Below are 25,588 nucleotides of genomic sequence, written 5' to 3' on the forward strand. Positions count from 1 at the left end.
ATGTAGGGAGTTGAAATAGGAATGTTCTCATTGCTCCTGAGTGGGGGTTTTTTTTTTAGGCTTCATGCCCAGTGTGGAACCCAAATTGGGGCTTGAACTCATGACCCTGAGATCAAGACCTGAACTGAGCTCAAGAGTCGGCTGCTTACCTGACAGAGCACCCAGGTGCCCCACTCCTGAGTTTTGCAATTGAGAGATTTAATTAAGATACACGAAGACCTAATTTCAAATTCCGTTTGTCAAAACTGTTGATGAGCATTCCCTGCCTATCTCTTTTAATGTGTCATAGAACCTGCTAATATCTAAATATTTTGGCATTCAATTAATTCCAGTGACAGTAGCTGTCCAAAATCTTTCAAGACCAATTGAAGGAGAAATAAAGTTAATACAATTAGTTCCTCTCAATCTTCACTTATGTAAAGTAGTGTATTTATGATGACTGTTTTCCATCCAAGCATTATAAATTTTTTATAACTTAGTGATCATGCTGACCTGGGATTTTTCTAAGAAAAAGAAGGCAGTTTATTGAGATTTTTTTTCTAAGTATTTTCATGCAGAGAGATTTTTTGGAAGGTATTTCTTTCCCCTGTGGGGAATTCAATAGCACTTGTTAGTAGGAAAAAAAATGATTCATGAATAAACCAGTAATTTGGCAAAGCAAAAAAGTCCCATTAGTCTTTAAAATTTGAAATTTTCGTCTTATGGTGTGAAAAGAGTTGTTAAGTCGACATGGAGTTGTCTTCCAACTTGGAATAGACTTATTTGGCACTATCAACATTTTTAGTCACAAATTAATGTATGTAACTGTATTTTTAATGGGAGAACTTCAAACATGTCTCAACTTATATTTTAGTGAAAAAGGCATCTGATGAATATTTTATTGCTTTTCAAGATCATCTATTACATTAAAAATTTTTCCTCTTTTATTTTCATATTATTGTGTTTTTCTTCATTATACCATTGCATATCCATTGTAAAAAACCTGGAGAATATATGAAAAGTAAAATACAAAACATCGTAAGCTTAACATGTAGAGACAAACTCTGATAATATTTTGTTGTATTTAATACTCTAACTTTGTGATCAAAGTTAAACACTTCACATTTCTTATATCTTAGGAGAAGAGTTACATGAGACTTTATATTATGGAAAAGAACATCTGAAGAATTATAAGCATAATTGTCATAGAATATATTTATTTTTTCTTTTTTAGAATAAAGGCATTTTAATTTTTTTGTATATGTATTTTTTATTTTAAGTTTTATTTAAATTCCAGTTAGTTAACATATAGAATAATATTATTTTTAGTAGTAGAATTTTGTGATTCATCACTTATATACAACACTCAAGCCTGATCATAACAAGTGCGCTCCTTAATCCCCATCACCCATTTAACCTATCCCCCACCAATTTCCCCTCCAGCAATCCTTGGTTTGTTCTCTATAGCTAAGACTCTGTTTTATGTTTTACCTCTCTTTTTCTCCCCCTATGTTCGTCTGTTTTGTTTCTTAAATTCCACATATAAGTTAAATCATATGATATTTGTCTTTCTCTGACTGACTGATTTCACTTAACATAATACACTCTAGCTGCATCCACATTGTTGCAAATGGCAGGATTTCATTCTTGTTGGTGGCTGAGTAATATTCCATTGTAAATATATACTACATCTTCTTTATCCATTCTTCAGCTGATGGACATTTGGGTTCCTTCCATAATTTGGCTATTGTTGATAGTGCTCCTGTAAACATTGGGGTGCAAGTGCCCCTTGGAATCTGTGTTTTTGTATCCTTTGGATAAATACCTAGTAGTGCAATTGTTGGGTCTTAGGGTAGTTTTACTCTTTAACTTTTTGAGGAACCTCCATACTGTTTTCCAGAGCGGCTGCCCCAGTTTGCATTCGCACCAACAGTGTCAGAGTATTCCCCTTTCTCCCCATCCTACCCAACATCTGTTTCCTGATATGTTAATTTTAGTCACTCTGACAGGTGTGAGGTGATATCTCATTGTAGTTTTGATTCATATTTCTCTGATGATGAGTGATGTTGAGCATCTTTTTATGTGTCTGTTAGCCATCTGCATGTCTTCTTTGGAAAAATGTCCATTCAGGTCTTAACTGGGTTGTTTGTTTTTTTTTTGGGGTGTTGAGCTTGATAAGTTCTTTATAGATTTTAGATACTAACCCTTTATCTTATATGTCATTTGCAAATATCATTTTCCATTCCAAAGGTTGCCTTTTAGTGTTGTTGATTGTTTCCTTTGCTGTGCAGAAGCTTTTTATCTTGATGAAGTCCCAATAGTTTATTTCTGCTTTTGTTTCCCTTGTCTCTGGAGACATATCTAGTAAGAAGTTTCTGTGACTGATGTCAAAGAGGTTGCTGCCTGCTTTCTCATTTGGATTTTGATGGTTTCCTGTATTACATTAGGTCTTTCATCCATTTTGAATTTACTTTTGTATATGGTATAAGAAATTGGTCCAGTTTTCATTCTTTTGTATGTTGTTGTCCAGTTTTCCCAACACTATTTGTTGAAGAGACTGTTTATTTCCATTGAATATTCTTTCCTGCTTTGTCAAAGATCAGTTGACCATATAGTTCCATATGTTTCATAAGTGGCTCCATAAGCCATTTGAGAAGCAAAACAAGTGTCACAGGTAAGAGTCATGAGTGACAAGGGAAGGTTTCTGTTTACTTTATTTAGGCTCTCTGGAGTAACACTGACATATCTTGCTACTTTCATTGGCAGTAATTCCAGCTAACTTGCCTTCCATCTGGTGTTTTGCTCACCAGGGAGATAAGGGCATGGTATAAGATGTTTTTCTTTGAATTTAATTAGGTGAATTTTTAGCAAAATCCTGAATAAAAGCTTATCTTTTCTTCCAGATGGGTTCTTCTCAGATTCTTCTAGAGTTAATTCTCCCAGATTCAATGTTTCTCATTCATTATTACCTCCTTCTAGCCCATATCCCATTTGGATTCCTTGGGACAGTGAGTTGGAAGAAGGAAAAAGCAGATTCCATGGACTCAGGTTCTCTTCTTGAATGTGGAAAATAACCTTAGAAAATATCTTTGCTCCCAAATTAAACAATGGCAATGATATTTATAAGAATTTTACTTTTAGGAATTCTAAGTCTATACCAACCATTAACTCTCATAGGAGCAATGATACAAAAGTTATAATTTTCACAAACCAGAATCAGGACATTTAAACACAGAGGGCTGAAATGAATCTAGCATTAATATACAGTATAATCAAATAAGTGGACTGAAACATTTCAGCAATGTCCTATGTCCTATGACTGTTTCTTACTCTTTTGGTTTCAAGATAAAAGAGTGGAAAAAAAAGTATACAGTCACATCCTCAAGGAGCTTACCTTCTCCAAATTGGAAACTTCCTTTTTCCAAAAATGTAGAAAGGGATTGCTGATGTAAATGGAAATCTGAAAATGGCATGGTGCTTGGCTAGATAATAGATCCAAAACCAAGCTTGACCTATAGCTGTCAGCACTGAGCCTGGCATACAAACCTTCCCCTGATCAGTGTGTTGTATTCATCAGATATGAAGTATTAGCATCCACTTGTAAGCAGATCAAGTTATGCTATTGGGGATCGATCCCCTATATGAGTGCACTTTTAGATGATGGCTGAGCTTTTGTAATTAACAGTTTCACAAATAATTAATGGATCCTATTAATCAGAACCAATCAGTCTACCTTTCAGCTGAAAGATAGAGACCTAGATCCCATTAGTTCAAAGACATAAGTTCAGTTCAAAATGTCACAGTCCAATTTAAGGAAAAACTCCAGATTTAGACCTATAAGGAGACAAGTGTTCTGTTTAATTCATTTTCATTTCAGTGGGAGTATAGCCAATCAAGAAAGGAAAAGTCATGAACAGATTGTCAATTAGAGAATATTCTTAGAAGTATGCTATAGAAGAGAAGATCGAAGCCTTGCAAACTGGCTTGAAAATCTTGCTTTGATGCAATTACACATAACAGTTTTGAAAGTTAAGTTTCAGGGTTACATAGATCTTGATTCAAATCTTAGCTCTCTAATTTTTAGTTGGACAAATTGGGCTTATTACTTAAATTTTCTGAGTTCTATTTTTCTCTTCTGTAAAACTTGGAATATAACTAGTACCTTCCTCAGATGGTTTGTGTAATGATGAAATTAAAAAAAAACCCGGTTTATTTAAGGATTTTTACGTGGAGTCTAACACGTATTAACTTTCAACAAATGTTAGCTAAAATGATGGCTATGCTTCTCATGGGCTTCAAATTTAATGAGGCTGACACTATTCTCCAAAAGACCCTGGTAAATGTTAATATTTATAAAAGTGTTACTTTTGTTTTGCTTATACTAATAATGTTTGTAACATTTTTTCAAGTGTGCTAAAGATGCATCCTGACCAATGATTGTTCTAAAAAACACAACTATTTTCTTTGACCAATTATCTCTCCACAAAATGTTTTGGTTTGTTAAGTTCCATAACATCATCTATTTTAATTAGAATGCTGACTGCTATATTATATTTTACATCAGTTTAACTTCAAACAACTGTGTGAACAAAACATCTCAGCCACACCAAAGCATGGTTTCTGTCACTGTACTAGAATTAATTTGATAGTGCAGAAGACCTACAACTTTATATAAAATGTATTTTAAAAGGCAATTAAAGCAAGTCTGTGTAGATGGGCATGCTACTTCATTTGTTCATGTACTATTATTTTGAGTTTCTAAATTGTTGAGAAAATAATACTCTTGTGGAAATGAACGTTGGTGTGGTTTATGTGTTTTAATATACGCTTTGTGGCATTGACTCATGGAACAATGTCTTTTGTGGAAATGTGACATATTTATTTGTATGCAGGAAACATCTCTTATGTTCAGAGAAATAATCTTTTCAAAAGATGGTATCAATTTTTCCTTTGATATTTATATCCTAAATTCCACACAAAGGATAGTAATTTTAAAGAATACAAGTTTCCTGTCTGACTTCCAGCTTGAGTTTTCTGTCACCTGTGCGTGTGCATGTTACAAAATGTTCAGAAGAAGATGGCCATGGTTACAGTATAGTGACACTAATGAATCTCTTAGCAATGATTCTTGAGATTTTTCTTCCCCTATATCCCATTCATTCAGGACTCTACTATTCTGCTGTAATATCCTTATTATTTGTAAAATGTTTATAATAACTGCTTTGAGAAAGTTGTAAATTATGGTTGATAAGATTCTCTTTCATTGTTTTATTAAATTAACCGGGGCCCTGTCCACTCACTTTTCTCTCTCTTGTCTCTGAGACATAAATAATACCTTTAAAAAATTTGGAAAGTGAATAAACACTTAAATCAGGAGTTATCCCATTGCTGGGATTGGTGATAGAGAAAGAAAAACTATACTGATTGATTGTTAAAAAGCTTGGGAATAGTGTTTGCCTGATAGTGTGGTTAAAGATCATAGGTTAGTTGTTATGGTCCTATCTTAGGCATTTATCAACTGGCTAAATCATTTGATTTTCTTCTCCACCAGACTGTACACTTGGGGACAGGGAACACTGTATCAGTTTTCTCACTGGTATATCTACAACCCCCAAGGGGAGTGCTTTGTACATGGTGAGTGGCCAATAAGCATAGCAAATAAATGCTCAGAGCCTCAGTTTCATCCTCTTCAATATTAGTCGAGTTAACAATTTTTTCCCTGTCTATGATCACAAAAATTTTTTGAAACTCAAATTACTCAGTGTAATGAAAAATTTAAAGTCCTTTAAAATTGTAAGGTATAATCTTTATTATTTAGATATGTGTATCGTTTATTTTGCAAAGAAGTTAAATAAGCTTTTTTGTTGTTGTTGTTGTTCTCAGAAGAACAGACTGCAGGATCTCAATTTACACTGTCTGATTTTAATAGGACCTCTTATTTCTTTGGCCTTGGATCACCAGCAGCATCAGAAGCACACTATTCTTAATTTCATTCAACTCATGTGGTTGCCTTTTCATAGCCAATGGGGGCTGAATAAGTATGAAATTATAATGTCTGTAATAATTTCCCCTGTTCTTCTTGGCAGGCACAATCAGTTTCTGATGTTCAGGTCATACTGCTGGCAGAATTTTTCAATTAACATTTAATACTCCCCCAGAAAATGCTCAACCTCTCGTTGGCACTGAACCCACTGTTTCAGTGGGAAAATGTTCAGAAACAAAGAAGACCTTCCCTTTCATTGATCTTGTTTTCCACAGCTTTTGTACTTAGAATGATCTTCATTCTGGAAGACACTAAGCCCCATGGATGTTATTTCCTACCCTGTGGTTGCTTATTTATACCATTTACTATCCTTAGGACGCTTATGGACATTGCTTTGCAAGTTCTGAAAAAAAATCCATCATGAAGGTGTTAGAAAAGATAGACACACAGACTCACTGTATCATCATTAAGGCATCCATTATGAAGAGCTCCACCTTTCTGACCAATTTTACTATGATTAGTGAGTGACACAGACTCATAAAAGAAGCTAGGAGTCTTCTCAGAGATGGAATCTAAATGACTAAATTTCCAAAGCTAGTGTTTGAGAACACCAGTATTATAAGTTAATAAACAATGCTGCTGGCTAAAAAGGGTTTCATCACGTGCAGTCAGCATTTAGACTTAAATTTTGCTTCAGATGCCCTGACCTGAGTTAAGTAACCTCAACTTAAATGTGAAACATTTAAGTAACAAAATAGCTATTTCCCTTCTCCCCCATAATTGGTTTGCATCTTTTTTACCCACTGAATTTATTCAGTGGACAGTATGGAAAGACTTATCAATAAGGAACCAAGTAAGTTGCACTGCTCTGTCTTTAGACTTCTCTTCACATCATCTTGGTAGTCAGCAAGATGATTTTGGAATGATCCAGTTGGGAAGGAACTGATTGGAACCAAGAGAATGACAACAGTGACACCTATGCAGTGCCTTGCCTTGCCTCTGCAGAAACTGTGATTCTAAAGAGATAAACTGCATTTCAAAATATTATAATGGGTAATATATCTGACCTATGAGAAAGCAAAGCACTAGGTGAGTGCTGAGACACTACATGCTAATGGCGTGAGCCTAATGGGTGGGAAGATGAATTCTCAGTAGGAGGGGAACAAGTAACAAAACTCCTTACTTTTATATAGCACTTTTAATGTTCATCGTACACTTCCATATATCTCATCTAATTTGGACCTAAAATCCATGTGAAATTGAATATGGTTATTATTTCTCTAGTAAAGTTTTACTAGTACGATTTAGGGAGGATGGGTGACAGTGTTAACTAGCAAGGGGCAGAGATTCAAACATGAGTCTTCTTAGGACTCTACCCGCTCCACCATGCCTATTGGGAAGAGAGCCAATTGGTCAATTTTAGGGAAATTTTGAAAACACCCTGAACTTTAGCTTTTCTGAGAGGTGGTTTAATTTACTACTTTTACTATAAACAACTTAAAGTTCAGAGAAGCAAGGCGTATGAACAGACCTCGTAAACCTCCTGGACAGATAAGACGCCATTTCCTCTTCCATGAAGTGAATAGGTTGAACCAGATCTGTGCCTCTAAATCTTGGCTGCACATTAAGAGGCCTTCTTGCCTATGTCTAAAAACTAACCCCAGAGATTCTGATTTAATCAACCATAGCCTTAGGTGGAGCTAGGCTTTTATTTTTGTTTTAAGGCTTCCCGGGTGATTCTGATATGCAACGAAGATAGAGCACCACTGGAATAGATGATCTGGGAGGCCTTCTTCTATGTGTCTAAGCATATTTCAAGGACTTATGCAATAGTTATGATGTTCCATGAGTTAATAAGTTAATTGGAAAAAAATAATGATTTATTTTAACCTGTCTGGATTCCTTGAGAAAATGTAGATCTCATTCTCATTTAAGAGATTCTGGGAACCTTAGAATTTTTGGCTGGACTATATATCGCCCAGTTAAATCTCTCCTCAACTTTGCTCTCCTTGCAGACTTAGACCCAGCAGCTATCTGGCTAATCTAAAGAATTCCTGTACATGCCAGAAAGTTTTATCTGAGCACAACTATTCAAAGATTCAGTCATTTGGAGACAGATGGGAACCAAATTAAAGATGTGGAGTTAGGCAGAAAAGAGACTTCAGAGAGTCCTTGGAAAAACCATTGAGTAAAACCATGGACAAGAAACCAAGGGGTTACAAACACCACAGAATACTTTGGCATAACTAGTGCTCCTTTTTATCGAGCTAGCCAGCCTGGTCCTAAAACACAAAAGATAACATTTTTCAAAGGAAACTTGGAGAACTGCAGAAAACAATTGTTTTAAAATGAGCAAGTTACATAAATCAGAAAGAAAAGAAAAAAAAATCCAACCAGTGAGCTTTTGTGCCTGAAAGGGCATAATGAGAGGTTGAGTGAAATGAAGCTGCCAGTCACCATCTGGGTGCATGGGGGTGGGTGCAGAGTGGCTGGTGTGCAGACATAGGTGTCTTTGAGGACAGATTTTGTATTTGCTAAGAAGTTAATACGAATTTGCAGATGACAGTTTCAATTTTTCCTGAAAGCTTCAAATAGTTGAAGATGAAAATACTGTGAGAGAGCCTAAAAAATTGCACTGATTTAAGATAACCACAAAGCATGTCCAATTGAGGGAAATTTTTCAGCATGCTATTTTCTAAGCACTTGCTTCCTAATCACTGGCTAAGGATGGTAATGAATATTGCTGATTTTCTGGGGGGATGAGGGTTAAAGGTAGTGGTATCGGAGGATCCTGAACTCACCTCCTCCCACAAACACAACAGACCCACAGCTATATGTGGAACATTTCCTTCTGAAAAGGAACTGAAAGCTAGCTGAACAGTGTTTACACAAAAAAGGATAAAAAGGCTACATCAATATGGGTAGAAGAGGCAGAGACATGGCCTTCCAAGAAACCCCACCCCAGGTGTAATGACCATAGTCAGGAGGGTTCTTATAATACAGAACTTGTCCCTTGATGAGTGAGGGTTTTCTTGTCACATATCAGGCACCCCTTGAGAACTGCATCAGACAAATGAGCCACCAAAGAGTTAGAGTTTGGCCTTAAAAACAAACAGGACTGGGGGCGACAAGGTGGCTCAGTTGGTCAAGTGTCAGACACTTGACTTCAGCTCAGGTCATGATCTCATGGTTTTTGAGTTTAAGCCCCATGCCTGCTTGGGATTCTCTCTCTGTCCCCTCCCTTTGCCCCTCCCCTGCTTGTGTGCACTGCCCCCCTCTCAAAATAAACAAATAAACTTTGAAAAACATAAACAAACAGGGCTTACTTCCAGGAGAACAATAGGGCTATGAGGAACAGAAATCCACTCAAAAGGTTCAGCATAGACCCACTACAAGGGGACCCATAAAAAAAGCAACAATTTGAAAGGCGACTAATCCATATTAGGGGGCTCATTATGTTAACCTTAAAGCATCTGCCAGAAAGGCAAGAACCTGTTGAGACTCACTCTGGGGGTGGAGGTGCTGGCAGGTGCCATATTTGCATTCACCTTCTGCCTTATTGGTGCCGGGGCTGGTGGGTACCACCCATCTTCTGGCCTGTTAGTTCTAGTGGGAGCCTCACTCCCTCACACTGCAGCCATTGTCGCTGAGTGTCTTGCCCCTCATGCACCATAGCTAGACATACAAGTACCTCACATTGCATCTCAGCTGTGGGTTGTCCTGTCCCAGTCCTGGTATGTCACAACCACAGCCAGCCTTGCCACAGATGGTAGACATGTGCAGCCCACACAAGGCAGGCCTCTTGAGTGCCTGGCTCTGTTGGCCAGTGGAAATTGTGTTTCTGAGCCTTATGAGTCTGAGATAATCAGAGAGACTGTTCTTAGCAGCCTACCATCCCTAGGTACTGAACAAACAGCTGACTAAAACATGTCCCCAGTCTTCATGAGACAAATGCCTATTTTCTTGTCCTGGAGCTTCAGCCTGAGGCTCAGGCTTCAGGTTTGCCACATATCCAGATGCTACAGCAGTGCACCCAGGGAGTGTGGGCATGGAGATACCATATTAGAGCCCTCCCTTGACCTTGCTACAGCTCCCTGATGCATCCAAGAAATGAGATTTTATATATATGACTAATGCATTTTTTTGCCAGTGTTGCTGAGGGGATACCTCCAAATTTCCTGGTCTAGAAATCAGCAGGGTTTATGATTGCAGACCCATCTATATATACATAAGATTATCTCTATCTCTATTTCTATCTATCTATCTATCTATCTATCTATCTATCTATCATCTATCTATCATCTTAAAAGCTGGTGCCAGAGGATCTGGCTTACAATTAGCCTAAAACCAGGCTCTGTCTGAGATCCAAACCTTTGGAACTCTGACAGGTCTTGGCATACTCTCAACAACTAGGACCCATCAAAAACCAATCATGCTACTTAGACAATCAAAGAAGTCTGAGAAACAACCAAAATCCAGGGCAAGGTTGAATGATAAGGTTCATGTCCTACACAAGGCCACTCTTTCAAGATTTGAAGAGAGAGTTGTTTCATCTAATAAGGAGAAAAAGAGAGCTGCCCAAAATGAGAACACAAAAGAATGTATTCCAAATGAAAGAACAAGACAAAACCAGCTGAAAATGGATCAGCAACCTGGACTATAGGGCAGCGGAAATTACCCAATCAGAGGAACAAAAGAAATAAGAATTAAACAAAATGAAGATAGTTTAAAGGACCCTTGGGACAATATCAAAAGAAAAGGCATCTACATACAGAGGCCCCAGACGTAGAAGGGAGAGAAAGAGGTAGAAAAGTTATTTAAATAAATAATGGCTGAAAAATTCCCTGGTGAACTTCCCTGAACTTCCCTGGTGAAGGAAAGAGACATCTAGGCTCAGGAAGCAAACAGAGTTACAAATAGGATGAACCCAAAGAGATAACACTAAGACACATTATAATTAAAATGTCAAAAGTTAAATATAAAGAGAAAAATTTTAAAAGCAACAAGAGAAAACAACTTGCTACATACAAAGGAAATTGATAAGACTATCAGTTAATTTTTCAGTAGAAACTTTGCAGGCCAGAAGGGAGTAGCATGATATAGTCAAAGTGCTGACAGGAAAAAAAAACTTCCAAATGAGAATATTCTACCCAGCAAGGTTATTATTCAGACTGAAAAGGAGATCATGTTTTCCAAACAAACAAATACTAAAGGAGTTTGTCAACACTAAACTGACTTACAAGAAATATTAAAGGGATTTTTTTTTAGCTGAAAAGAAAATGCATTAATTAGTAACAGGAAAACATATGGGAGTAAAAATCTCACTAATAAATGCAAATATATAGTAAACAGTAGATTAACCGCTTACAAGGTTAATATGAAAGTTAATAGACAAAAGTAGTAAAATTAACTATAACTATCATAATTAGTTAAGGGATAGGCAAAAGAAAAGATGCAAAATATGGTATCAGAAACAGAACACATGGGGGCGGGAGTAAAAATATAGAACTTTTAGAACATGTTCAAACTTAAGATGCTATTAACTTGATATAGACTGTTAAATATATAATGAAACTAGAAATCAATCACAGGAAGAAAATTCGAAAAATCAAATGTGTGGATATTAGATAACATGCTATTGAAATCAATGAGTAAAAAAAAAATCAAAGGAGAAATAAAAAAAATACCTGGAGACAAATTAAAATGGAAATACAACAGTCCAAAATCTACGGGATGAAGCAAAAGCAATTTTAAAAGGGAAGTTTACAGCAGTACAGTCCTATTTCAGGGAACAAGGAAAGCCCAAATAAACAATTTAACTCTGCATCCAGAGAAGCTAGAAAAAAAAAAGAATAAACAAACCCCAAAGGTAGTGTAAAGAAAGGAAACAGCAAAGATAACATGGAAATAATTGAAATAGAGACTAAAAAAACAATAGAAAAAATTAATAAAAGTAAGAGCTGAAAAGATAAACAAAATTCACAAACCTTTGGCTAGACTCACTAAGAGAAAGATAAATAGACAGACATACAGACAGATAGATATAGAATCAGAAGTGAAAAAGAAGTTAGAGCTCATATTACGGAAATAAAAAAGATCATAATAGACTACTCTGAACAATTTTAGTCAACAAATTGGACAACCTAGAAGAAATAGATAAATTCATAAAGACATTCAACCTAACAAAACTGACTCATGATGAAATAGAAGACCTGAGAAGAATGATTACTAGCAAGGAGATCAAATCGTTGATCAAAAACCTCCCAACAAAAAAAGTCCAGGATCAAAAGTCTTTCCTGGTGAATTCTACCCAACATTCAAAGAATAATTAATACCTGTCTTTCTCAAAATTTTCCAAAAAATTGAAAAGAAGGGAATGTTTCCAAATTTATTTTATAAGGCTAGCATTACCCTGATATGAAAATCAGATAAAGACACCACAGAAAAATAAAATTACAGGCCAATATTCCTGATGAACATATGCAAAAATCCCCAACAAAATATTAGCAAGCCAAATTCAACAATACTTTAAAAGGATCATGCACCACGATCAAGTGGGATTTATTTTAGGAATGCAAGGATGGTACAACATCTGCAAATAATCAACGTGACACATACATCACATTAACAAAATGAAGGATAATATCATGTGATCATTTCAATAAATGCATATAAAACATTTAACAAAATCCAACACGCATTTGTGATAAAAAATCTCAATAAAGTGGGTATAGAGGGAATGTGCCTCAATGTAATAAAGGCCACATATGACAGGCCCAAAGCTAACATAGTACTCAATAATGAAAAACTGAAAATTTTTCTCAGGAATAAAGATTAGAAAAGGATGCCCATTCTTGCCATTTTATTCAACATAGTATTGGAAGTCATAGCCATAGCAATTAGGAAAAAAGAAAAGAAAAGGAAATAAAAATATAAAAATCCAAATTATAAAGGAAGAATAAAACTGTCACTATTTGCAGACATGATACTATATATATGCATGATCCTAAAAACTCCACCAAAAAACTGTTAGAATTAACAAATAAATTCAATAAAGTTGCATGATACAAAATAAATATCCAGAAAAATTTGCTGCACTTCTATACATTAATATCAAACTATCAGGAAGAGAAATTAAGAAAATAATTTCATATACAATTGCATCAAAAACAATGAAATACTTAGGAATAAATTTAACTAAGGAGATAAAAAAATATCTCTGAAAACTATAAGATGTTGATGAAAGAAATCAAAGAGGACACAAATAAATGGAAAAGTATCTCATACTATGTGTTGGGAGAACCCAACACATTTTAATATTGTTAAAATGTCAATATTACCAAAAACCGTCTATAGATTCAATGCAACCCCTATCAAGATCCCAATGGAATTTTTACAGAAGTAGAAAAAACACTTCTAAAATTTGTAGGAAACCAAAAAAGATCCTGAATGGCCAAAGAAATCTTGAGAAGGAAGAACAAAACAGCAGACATCACATATCCTGATTGCAAGCTATATTATAAAACTATTGTCATCAAAACAGTATGGTACTGGCATAATAAGAGACAAATAGACCAAAGGAACAGAATTAAGAGCTCAGAAACAGACCCAAACATATACGGTTAACTAATATTTGACAATGGAGTCAAGAATACTCAATGGTGAAAAGACAGTCTCTTCCATATGTGGTGCTGGGATAATCAGATATTCACATGTAAAAGAATGAAACTGGACCCATATCTTACACCACTCTCAAAAATTAACTCAAAATAGACTAAAGACTTATATGTAAGACCTGAAACCATGAAACTCCTATAAGAAAACATAGGAACAAGTTTCCTTGACATGGGTCTTGGTAATGATTTTTTAGATATGACAACTCAAACACAGGCAACAAAATAAAAAATAAACAAACAGCACTATATCAAACTGAAAAGCTTCTAGACACACAAAATAAATCATTTACAAAGTGAAAAGATGATCCATGGGATGGGAAAAATATTTTCAAGCCATATATCTGATAAGGGGTTAAGATCCAAAATATATAAAGAACTCATATAACTCAGTAACAAAAAACCCAATTAAAAAATGGGCAAAGGACCTGAATAGACATTTATCCAAAGAAGATATACAAAAGGCCAATGTGTACATGGAAAAATGTTCAGCATCTTTAGGCATTTGGGAAATGTAAATTAAAACCACAGTGAGATATCACTTCATGAATGTCAGTATGACAAGAAATAACAAATACTGGCATGGATATGGAGAAAAAGGGACTCTTGTGCATCATGCATGTTCTTAAATTTGTGTGCTAATATAGGTATCTAGTGATATACTGATTCATATGGGAACCCATTTTGTCTTCAAGCTATTCCCTTTGATTATGATAAATAATGATTAAAAATACAAAATGTGCCTTCATGACATGAAATTGTAATCATATTTAATATGGAACATGCTTTCTGATTTTTTTCTTCAGCTCTGTTTTTAAAATATTTCCTGGGAAAACATTTGTATATGCAGTTGATCCTCATTATTAATGGATTCTGTATTTGCAAACAACCTTGCTTGTTAAATTTTATTTTAACCCTAAACTCTATACTGATGTGTTTTTATGGTCATTTGCAGTTATGTACAGAGTGACAGAAACTTTGAGTTGCTTTGATGGACAAGTTTTCAGCGGAGGTCAAACAAAGCAACACTCTGCCTTCCCATTTCAACTCTCAGACTACAAATGTCTCCTTTCTGTGACACGTTTATAGCATTTTTGCGTTGTTTGTCGGTAATCTTACTATTTAAAATTGACCTCAAACAGAGTGCTGAAGTGCTGTCTGGTGTGCCTAAGTATAAGATGGCAGTGATGTGTCTAATATCTTAGATGAGTTTCATGCAGACATTGGTTACAATGCTGTTGACTGTGCATTCAATGTTAATGAATCGACAATAAAGATTAAATGGATGCCTTTATACAGAACCACAAATAACAGAAAGTTATGTTTTGATTAACTGATGCAAATGTGACTGTGGCTCACAGGAACGTAACCCTAAATCTTCCCTAGAAGCAAAGCTTCAGTCTTGTCTAATTTATTAATCACAATGACTTCATAAAACATAACTATCATGAATATTGAGAACTAACTGTATTAACTTTAGTAATTTCACGCTTTAAAATCTTTCTGTATTTCAATCATAAGAGCACAATCTATTTCCAATTTAATGTTTTTGGACTTACACATATATGCACACATAGATATATGTGTGTGTATGTGAATTTATGATTTTCTGATATTAATCCAGTGATACAGATCAGTTTTCATGATTCAAGTTATAAAAGCTAAATACCCATGAATAAAGCAGTGAATTGAGAGAATTGTCTGAATCAGAATTTACATCTGAATACTTTGAGGTGAATCTGAAATGCTGAAAACTTTGAATTACAAAATGTTTCAAAGATGCATGCTTCTGTTGTTCAACTTTGAACAACTATCACATTTCTTAACTATCACAGAGAGATAGTTGTCTATCAAGTCTTCAAGGATTATCAAGTGACATTTTGTAAAAGCATGAGAAAATGTCCAGACTTTTCACAATCAGAGCCTTTATCATGGGTTACAGTGCAGGGAACTTGGTTGTAGAAGTACTTTGGGGAGGCTGCAAAGAGAAATGGCTTTAAGTTGAGACTTGAAGAATAAGGATTTTATTAGAAAAAGTAGATGACAGGGGAAAATAAAAATTTATAGTAGAAATTAATATGTAGCATATTTGGAGACTGAATGTATCATGTTGGTTTAATATATTTAAACCTTAAATTACAAAGAATAATTTTTACTAAGTGTGAATGATTACATTTGAATCTCTTTAGGACACCTACTTATATGCAACTAATAAGATAACACATGATCGAATTTAAAAAACATACTTGACAATATTCTTGCCTGGGCAGAAACTCATATCCAGAACAGAATGATCTCTCTCTCATTTGAACCCATCCAGGGTTCCCTCATGTGTAACAGTCCTATCTGCCCTACTTTAGAATGCAACATCCTGAATATAATTAATTTCTGAAAGCAAATATTAAAATAATCTTTACATGAATTAAAAAGAGAACGAGAGAGAGGGAGGGAGGGGGAAAGGAGGAGAGGGGGAGTTCGAGAGGGAGGAGAGGAGAAAAGGAGTGGAGGGGGAGAGAACAGGAGAGGAAAGAGACGTGTCAGGGTTTAAGCTGAACCTGAGAAGTCTGAGTCCAGGCCATATACTGTGTGACCTTTGAGGCTCAACCATAGGCAACTACAAAGGCTCTACTTGGTAGACTTCATGGGGAGAAGCTGTCCTCCCCACAAGAGACTTGGTATATAATCTGGAGGAATTTGTGTTCAAGGACTCATGCCCCTCTTCCACCTCAACAGCAATGCTCTAAGATGTATATGCATCACTAGTCCAACTGCCTCCATTTGGAGCCTTCTTATTGAGTAGGCCTTGACAAAGCTATTTCCAGGTGTCTCTGCTGAGACTTCCTTATCAGGAGTCCTTGAAGAAACTCTTCTCTCTGACTCAATACTTTCCCGCTCCTAGCTCTTCTTGTGACCTGGTGCCTTAATGTGGGGGAAAAACAGAACCTTGGGGAGCGGACACTTTTATCTTGTTTTGTGTCTTGCTTATACTCTCACAGTAAGTGAATGAAGCCTTGACTGTTGCCTTCGGTCTGGCTCATTATATTAATTGACACCAAACTGGCATCTCAGCAATTTCTCTCTCTGACAGAATCCATTTGAGCTTATCTAAAATGCAAGAGGGTGAGATGGAATTGAAAACAACATTATTTAACTTGGTAAATCATTACTCTTTTTTCTCTAGATAGTGTAGCTGCAAAATTATGGAGAAGTAGTCCTTGAAGTTGCCATAGGAATTCTTAGTACTAGAAGGGACTTCAAGAGTTTTTCAGTTCAATTCTTACATTTTACAGATGAGGAGAATGAGGCACAGAACAGTTTGAAATTGAGCCACAAGTGGCACTTGGGGTCCTGAGCCAAAGCAAAAAAACATTTTTTCTATGTGACCTTTATATTCTACAATGTATATCTTGAATTCAAAGACCCTCAGCCTGAAGCAAGAATGGATGACTAGGGAAAGGAGATGCGAAGACAAACTCATTACATGATGTTTATTGTATACGACATTTCTTTTATCTGTTGTTTCAGCTCATTTTGAGGACCCTGAAATTTTCTTGAATTTAGTTATCATGAGAACTTTTATGGGTATTATATAACTTGGAACCAGTGGAGAAGGGGGTGGTAGTTTTTGTCTTCAGATAATTTATTAGAAGGCACAGGAGGCTTTATTTATTTCTTTTACATATCTGAGAGCATATTGCTACCATCACCCTGAACTCAAGAAGGAATCTGAACACTACACATGACTGTTACCTACTTCCTGTCCATTAAGGGAATATCTACTAAAACCTTTCCTGAATCCTGAAACAGGAAAACTAATAAAAGGAAAAGCTTCGCTCATGAATTCTCTTCATTGTTCTAATATGGGATACTGATTAGAATTTTTCTTAAGAACTTTTAATTATTCAGGAAAACCTATATTTAATGAATTGGCAAAGGCCTATTTATTAATTGGATTTTACTGTGCCAACACATTGTAACCAGTCATAAAAATAGCAGGAATGATACGCTTTACAGAGTGAGACAGAAATTGTTGTGAAGGTAAATCATTTTGGAGAGCATTTGCAGGGAATAGAAGTGGGAACAGAAGTGGGGGAGTAGAAGGTAAAAAGGAAAGAAGGAAAAGCATGTTCTTGAAATGGTCACAATGAAGACCAGAGTTTCTAATGTGCCTTGTGGTCTGCTCCTCAGAACTGTGTACCTAAGGGTAGAGGGAAGCAGAGGGGACCATTTGTCCACAGCTTCCCATTTCCCCAGTCAAGGTGTCTTTCGTGGGTGGCAACTTCTTCACACATTCTCACCTGTGAATACCAGGCTTATTTCTGTGGAGGGTGGTAGAGTCAGAGAAGTTCCAGGGATGAAAACAAGGGCTATAGATGCAGCTAGGGTAGAAAGTTACCAAGATATATCCAGGCAAAACTAACTGCCATACTAATCACTGAAGTCAAAGGTGAACAGCAGGATGAGAGGTGAGGTACAACAAAGGTCTGAAACAATATGAAAATCACTATTTTAAAATATTACCTGAGAGAGCTCTGGAAATTCCATGAAGGTGCTCTGAGGACAGCAATGGAGGGTAGGATGGGGCTAGCAGTTGAGCAGTGCTCTGTGGCCCCAGCATGTGATTCATCCTGAATAGCTCCTTTGATTTCCTTTATATATTGGCTTATGAGTTTGTTTTTTTAAATAGAGTTCACTTATTTATTTTGAGACAGAGAGAGATCACAAGTGCATAGGAGCAGGGGAGGGGCAGAGAGAGAGGGAGAGATTGATCCCTCTGCAAGCTCTGTGTTCTCATCACGGAGCCCAATACAGGGCTTGATCCCATGAACTATGAGATCATGACCTGAGCTGAATGCCCATGGAAGAGTCAATTGCCCAACCTACTGAGCCACCCAGGCACTCCAATATATTGACTTAGGGGTTCTTGAAGTAAGTGTCTACATCTAAACACAAGTTCGGAGACTATAGTCATAAATTGTTGTTTTAGTTAATTAATATACATTAATCTTTATGAAGATTAAAAATATGAAATTCACATATTTTACAAACTTCACACAACATTTAGTCTTGGTATTTATTGTTAATATATTTTAAGATGTCACACTGTTTTACATTATTTATCAAAACCAGTTTATCTGCTCCTGCTAACCAAAATAATTTTATTTCAATTAATACCTAAAGCGGAATTCTAGAAGAAATAACATTTTAAACTTTTATGTGTAAAGAGTTCTCTAAGACATTCAAAATCCCAAAGTAAGGATTGTTAGCATTTAGCATGAATGACATTTTGAAGTAGTCAGAAACCAATTATTTTTATTTCCTCCTTAGAAGTAGAGAAATTATACCTAGGTTTTATTCACAAGATTTACTTATTGTAGCAGTTGCCAGAAGTTTTTCCCCAAATACTGCATGTAAGTATTAATGAAAATATTTGTTCAGGAAAACACTTGTGAAGAAATCTTCACCATAATTTTTAACACAGATTTAGAGATAAGTTAACAGTATTAAGGAGAGTTAATTCTTTACCATCTCATTTCTATGATCTGCTGGAACTAGAACAACTCTGGGAAAATAGTGAAATTATGTCTATTCACATTAATATAAAATATAAACATTTAATATATAAAGTTCAAAGAACATGTTTAAAAGATTATACTTTATGGAAGCACAGCAAAAATAAAAGTTTAAAATATGCCTATGAATAATAACCACCAAATTTACAATAATAATAGTCTCTGGGGAGTCAGTATAATAGGAAAAATGAGGCTGCTTCTTATATATATGTAGCATATGTATAATATAATTTACATATTATAGGTTATTATGTATATATAATTGTTATATATTATGGATTACTTATAATATATGTTTATTTTTGAGACAGAGGGAAACAGAGCGCGAGTGGGGGAGGGGCAGAGAGAGAGAGAGAGATCGACAGAATCTGAAACAGGCCTGTCAGCACAGAGCCTGATGTGGGGCTCGAACCCACGAACCATGAGATCATGACCTGAGCCTAAGTCGGATGCTTAACCGACTGAGCCACCCAGGCGCCCCAACTTATAATATATAAAACATACAGTCATGTGTTGTATATTATATAAAGTATATAATATATATTATTGTGTGTAATATATAATATATATTACTAGTATATATAATTATTATAATTATACATATAATTTTTGAAGGTGAAGAATCTTATTACTCTCTATACATTCCTTTGTGCTGGAAACATTTAATAAAATATGAGATAGCTCATTCTTTCAAGAAAGAAAGGAGAGAAAGAAAAGAAACTCAGTGATAACTCTTTGTAGATGACAGAAACACAACCTACCACAGAGGAAATGAAAAGCAACATAGTGTTTTTAGGACACAGTGAAGAACAGTGTTATGGTAGAATTAGCACCTATATGTGAAATAGTTAAAGTTGACACTGTAAGAAATACTACCAGGACCTCTGTATTGCAAGTAAAAGGAATACAATTAAATTCTTATATTTTCATGTAAACCGTTATGTTAAGGACAGATTTTTATTTAGTAGGATTTTTTTTCCTTTAAATCCATCCTCAAAAAAAAAAAATCATCCTCTAACTAGGATATTTTATAGTTTTAAAAAAGAAAGCAAGCTTTGTTAGTATTTGAGCTTTCTAAATAAACAATTATCTTTTTTTATTTTATTAAAATTACTAGTGACCATATTCAGGGACTTATGTATTAAAATTAACTCATATGTATATACGTATTTGTGTGTGTGTGTGTGTGTGTGTGTGTGTGTGTGTGTATTAGATAAAAAATATATATATAATATATATATAAAATATATATCTAATATATACATATTAGATAAAACATTGTTATTGCTTATTTTTTCAGCTACTTATATCTGAAGTGAGGAAAAAAGCTTATACTTCTGTTCTAATCAGTCATGCCTGTTCATTTTGTAGTTTAAATCTGAATCAAATATTTAGTATATAAAACAAGTATGAGCTCATAGGACTTGTTTTAAAGTCAGAAATACTTTTTAGTGAAAGAAAAATGACAATAACATCTTGCATATATATACATTCTCTGCTCTGGTAACTGGTCATATTGAGAATTTATCTAGTCAAATTAAGAAGTAATCTGAAAAATGAAGGCAATATCATTCATTTGGCACTCTTCATTGGAACTTTATTGGTCAGGATGATTTACACAACTCATAGAGATCTAACAGTTTCCAACCCTCTACTTTTTCTTTTTTCTTTCTGTTCTTTCTTTCTTTCTTTCTTTCTTTCTTTCTTTCTTTCTTTCTTTCTTTCTTTCTCTTTCTTTCTTTCTTTCTTTCTTTCTTTCTTTCTTTCTTTCTTTCTTTCTTTCTTAACAGTGTCTGCATAGACAATGTTCACGACTACATGGACAAATCTTTTTGGAAAAAAAACTTACAAAAATAAATACATCTGGCACAATATCAACTTTTATATTTATGATTAATTCTGTGCTTTGGATAAGCGCTCTCAAAAAATGAAACATTCCTGGTGGCTATAACTCTGTGTACTATTCTGGTTGATTTTTTAAAAAATATTCTTGACAATAATACATTTTGTAATATTTTATCACCACAGTTTTTAGAATTTGTGTGGTAAATTTTATAATATTATCTTGCAAGTAATTTTTTTCTTTAAACCCAAAAAAAGTTTTTGTGTGATGAATAGCTATAACATTTCTATCATTTGACATCTGGATTTTAAATCTTTAGATCATATGATGGTGATGGTATCTCTTTTCCTCCCTCATGTTTTTCAGAACAGCACTGTGTAAGAATCCTACTTAAGTTATACTATTTAATAATGTTGTTGATGAAGGTATGATGATGATGGAGTTGAGACAGAACAGAGCAGTATTAATCATGGTATCTGCATTAGCAGTTATTTTTGTTGTTGTTTTGGTTGCCATAGTCACCTGAGCCTCATGATTCACTTGGTGTATTAAAACATACTAATAAATATTACCTTAATCTGGTTAGGAAACTGCAACTTGACCATTAATTGTACTTGACCTTTCAAAAGTATTTGTTGAACTTTAAATAATAGCAGGAAGTGAGCATTTTACCTCAATACTCTAATGGGGGTAGCATTTTACTCACCTTTTTAACAGGGGCAATAATATCTCCGAACTATCACTTTTGTAGTAAAAACACCACAGCCTGGAGACAGTCCAATTAAATATTCTAAGCTAAATAAACATATTTTCTTCAACCCCAGATGCTTTCTTCATCACTTCATCAGTCTATTTTTCTGTTTCACAGTCATATTTCCAGAGGGTTACCTGACTGTGGAATTAAACACCCAACTTGCCACAGGTGGGTGTTGGGGATGAGTTTTCAAATCATACTGCATTTTGTTAGAACAGAGAAGTAAAGCATAATATCATATTCTTACTAAGATGCAATGTCACTATCCGTCTCCAAGCCATCAAGAGGTCAGATGCCTTTAAAACAAACTCACCTAACCAGCAATCTCTTAAACACTGAAATAAGACCAGCCTTCTTATTTCACAGCCAAATTGCTGCTTTACTGGCTCTCTCTTTATAGAAAAGGATAAACTAGAGGGGAGAAAAATAAGGAAGGAAAATACCAAGAGAAGAAATAAAAGGAAATAAAAGATTATGCTTCAGACAGCAGGATTTCTAGACACTTTAGTAATTTCTCTTCATTGTGTCCATGATTTCAGACATAAATTTGGGGTACTTTATTATTTCCTCATTATTACGGCTAACTAAATCTATTCCATCAGTCTTTTAGTCGAATTAACTCAAATCATAATTTGCCACTCTAATAAAAAGAAAATTATATTGGCTAATGTAGATACTATATCGAACTAACAGTATTATAGAACTAATGAACTATCTGTCCTTGAAGAAATCACTGCTATTTTCTGTGCCTCAGTTTACTCATCTAGCATAGGTAATCTCTAGGGTCCCTTCCAGCCTTATCACCTTGTGATTCTATGAATTTTCTTAGGACAAATGAGAATCATATTCTCTCTTTATAAAGCAGTCCTTTAATTATGCTTTATTTATTATTTTTATTATCATAACTGCAAATTAGACTTGTTTTTTTATCTTTGAATCTTTGTATTAGATTATTACAAGGTAAATGTTTTCAAAAATAAATTCTTCCATTGATTTCCTTCCTGCATTTTCCCTTCTGTTGTTAGCCTTCTTCTCAATAGATGGTGCTCTTTTCTTAGAGACACTACTTATCTCATACCTCAGCAAAAGATTAGAGAAATTAGTTTTATTCTTTAACAATCATTAATTAAAGAGACCAGGCATATAAGAAAGAATCGATTACAAGCAACTTGCAGCACCTTGATCATGAAAGTATAATAGGGAACATGATTGTTTAATGATTGAGGAGCTCCATTAAGCCCTGCAATACTTGCTGAATAGATGGAGTGAATATTGTAACTAAATATGAAAATACCATGTTCACTACATACAAATAACCCCTAGTAGGAAGAAAACCCCATTTTAAGGTGTTAAAATATTTATTTACTTTAACAAAAATGAATATATCATATTCCATATTAGCATGTAGGATTTGAATATACACACCAGCACTAACGCAATCTACATTAATCTCAGTTAATATTGAAAACTCGTACACTCTTTGCCAAACAAACCTGGAGCATATGAGTAAACAGAATATGGCCCACAAATTCTTTTGAAATAATTTCACTGAGTAAAGACACTTTTTTCCCCATGAGCAACCACTGTAACTTCTTTATATTATAGTTTATAATCCAGAATTATGTCGCTTTTGGTCACTTTTAACTGGGTCTCATTTTCAGAGGATTTGAAAAACAGTCATACCCTGCATTTCTCCTGAACCACACTCTATTCCCAATTCGGTTTGTGACTCCCATAGCAGATCTACAGCTGCCAACTGCAAAATGGTCTAGGCAGCCCAACTGTCATATTTATTACAACAAAACAACATTATTTACTGTGGAGAGACACAAGAAAAACTTTCTCACTGAGTGTGGCCTCAGGATGGCCACGAGGGAAGTGAGACAAATGTGACAAGGAAAGAGGAGGGCAGGGGGTGCAGCAAAGTACACGGAAACCAGCAGGGGTAGGAGAGTTGCCAAGGTTCTTCTCTGAAAAGAACTCAAAAGGAGATCGGCCCCCAAATTAGGAAATCTAACTAAAATTTCTCTTTCATTATTCACAAATTACTGTGTCCACAGCTCCTGTGGAAGGGACTGTGGGTTCCTGTGCCCAAGAGCCCCCTTGGCTCAGTGTAAGTGAGCTCTAAGAGCTTATTATTATTATTATTTTTCCCCCCCGGAGCTTTACAGCTTCTACCAAAGCAACTTCTCTGTTTCTGAAATTTTTGATTCTTTAACAGTGGAGAGAAAAACAGAAAAGTAGATTTTTGCACTCACAACAACCACTCTATCCACTGTCGCTCCCATAATACCCCCCTGTTTACCTCTCTTCTCTCATCCTCCCGCCAAACACTACCCAGGGGTCAGGTGTCCCTTTAAGCCCCTATTAGCTGCTGAAATCTCTGCTGGGAGCCCTGGCGCCTTCCTTACCTGACAATCACATACATGACCAGGAAGTTTCCGAAGAGACCCACGACGCACACGATGGAGTAGAGGGCCATGATGGTGATGGCTGTGATCATGGAAGGACTGCCGGTCGAAAGGCACGAGCTGTCGCTCCCGCCCAGCTCCGTGCGGTTAGGACCGCATGGGTCGGACAGGTTGCCATCTAGGTGGGAGAAGTTGACCCAGGAACCCGGGCTAGGTGCTGGGGAGCAACTTGAAGAGTGCAAATAGGGATCAGTGCAATTGCTGGCGTTAGTGGGGACGGTGCTGCTGTCCATGGTGCTGACGCCTGGCTGGGACCTCGTTGTGAGGTAACAGCGAGCACCCAGACTTTTCCAGGTTCCACGCGTCTCAGCTGCTTCCTCTCGCCGCCGCTACCACAGTTCCTGCTATTTCTTACAGAGACCAATCCTGGTGCAGCCAGAGAGGAGCTTCAGGCAGAAGGGGAGAGCTGGGCATCTGATATTATCCACTGTTTGTAGCCCCCTTTCGCCTTAGTAGTAGAGACACATCCTCAACCCAACACCACTGTAGGGAGGGGAGGGAGGGCTGTGCGGGATCCAGAGGCTGGAGGGGAGGGAGAAGAGAGAAGGGGGGTGGATTTTGCGCAAAGCGATCTAATGAGTGGGTCTGTCTCCCCATTCGGCACTCGTCCCTGCAAACACATCTAAGGAGGAGCAGAATGGGGAAGGGAGTTGGAGGAAAGGGTTGGGGGGAGAGAGAGTTAGTTCTTGGCAGCAGTAAAGCATAAGAAAGGGGGCTGACATCACTCTATTTTCCTAGCGCCGTTTTCTCTGTATAATACAATAGGACAGGAAGCACATTGGCCTGGTGCAACCTGAGTAATCCTTACCCCCCAACCCTTTTCCAGCCCTCTAGTCTGCTGAAATCTTTGGCATAGGGCGCACAAATTCCTCGTCTTTAGTCCCCTTGTCTCAGTCCTGCGTGTCTACACATAGCAAAGGTGTTTTTACATCACTGAACGAGAATTTTCAACCCTACAAACCTGTCTGAAACAAATGTCCTTTTTCTGAAAAAGAAGCGAGAAACAAACTTTTGTGTAGGAAACTTATTCCATTCAGTCCATATTCCTTTAATTTCTCCTAGAGCAGAAGCTTTAGTTGCAACTGATTTCTATCCTGGTGGGGAAAAGGCACAAGAACTGGTTACAGCAATCAGGGGATTGTGGCATTCAGGAAAGTCAACGAAAGATAAAGGTGATCCTCCACACTTAACTCTCACAGATCTGTTTAGAATTATTTATTACCTCTTTTATTGCCAGGCACATGAACATGTGCTTTTCAGTAGAAGCGTGTCAACATCAAGCATTCACATTATTTCAGTCTGTTTCCTCCTA

The 25,588-nt window shown here is 36.0% G+C and overlaps 1 protein-coding gene across 1 annotated transcript in view; it reads right to left on the minus strand.

Annotated features, from left to right (window-relative positions):
* OPRM1 (opioid receptor mu 1) overlaps nucleotides 1-24,608 on the minus strand; it is a 40,795-nt gene extending 16,187 nt beyond the window's left edge. The window contains exon 1 of the mRNA XM_015073668.3: nucleotides 24,217-24,608. Within this exon, the coding sequence (XP_014929154.2) occupies nucleotides 24,217-24,509 (293 nt within the window). The 5' untranslated portion in view covers nucleotides 24,510-24,608. The remainder of the gene's footprint in view (nucleotides 1-24,216) is intronic.
* Nucleotides 24,609-25,588: the final 980 nt, after the last annotated feature.

Source organism: Acinonyx jubatus, chromosome B2, assembly GCF_027475565.1.
Source record: "Acinonyx jubatus isolate Ajub_Pintada_27869175 chromosome B2, VMU_Ajub_asm_v1.0, whole genome shotgun sequence".
Lineage (NCBI taxonomy): Eukaryota > Metazoa > Chordata > Mammalia > Carnivora > Felidae > Acinonyx > Acinonyx jubatus.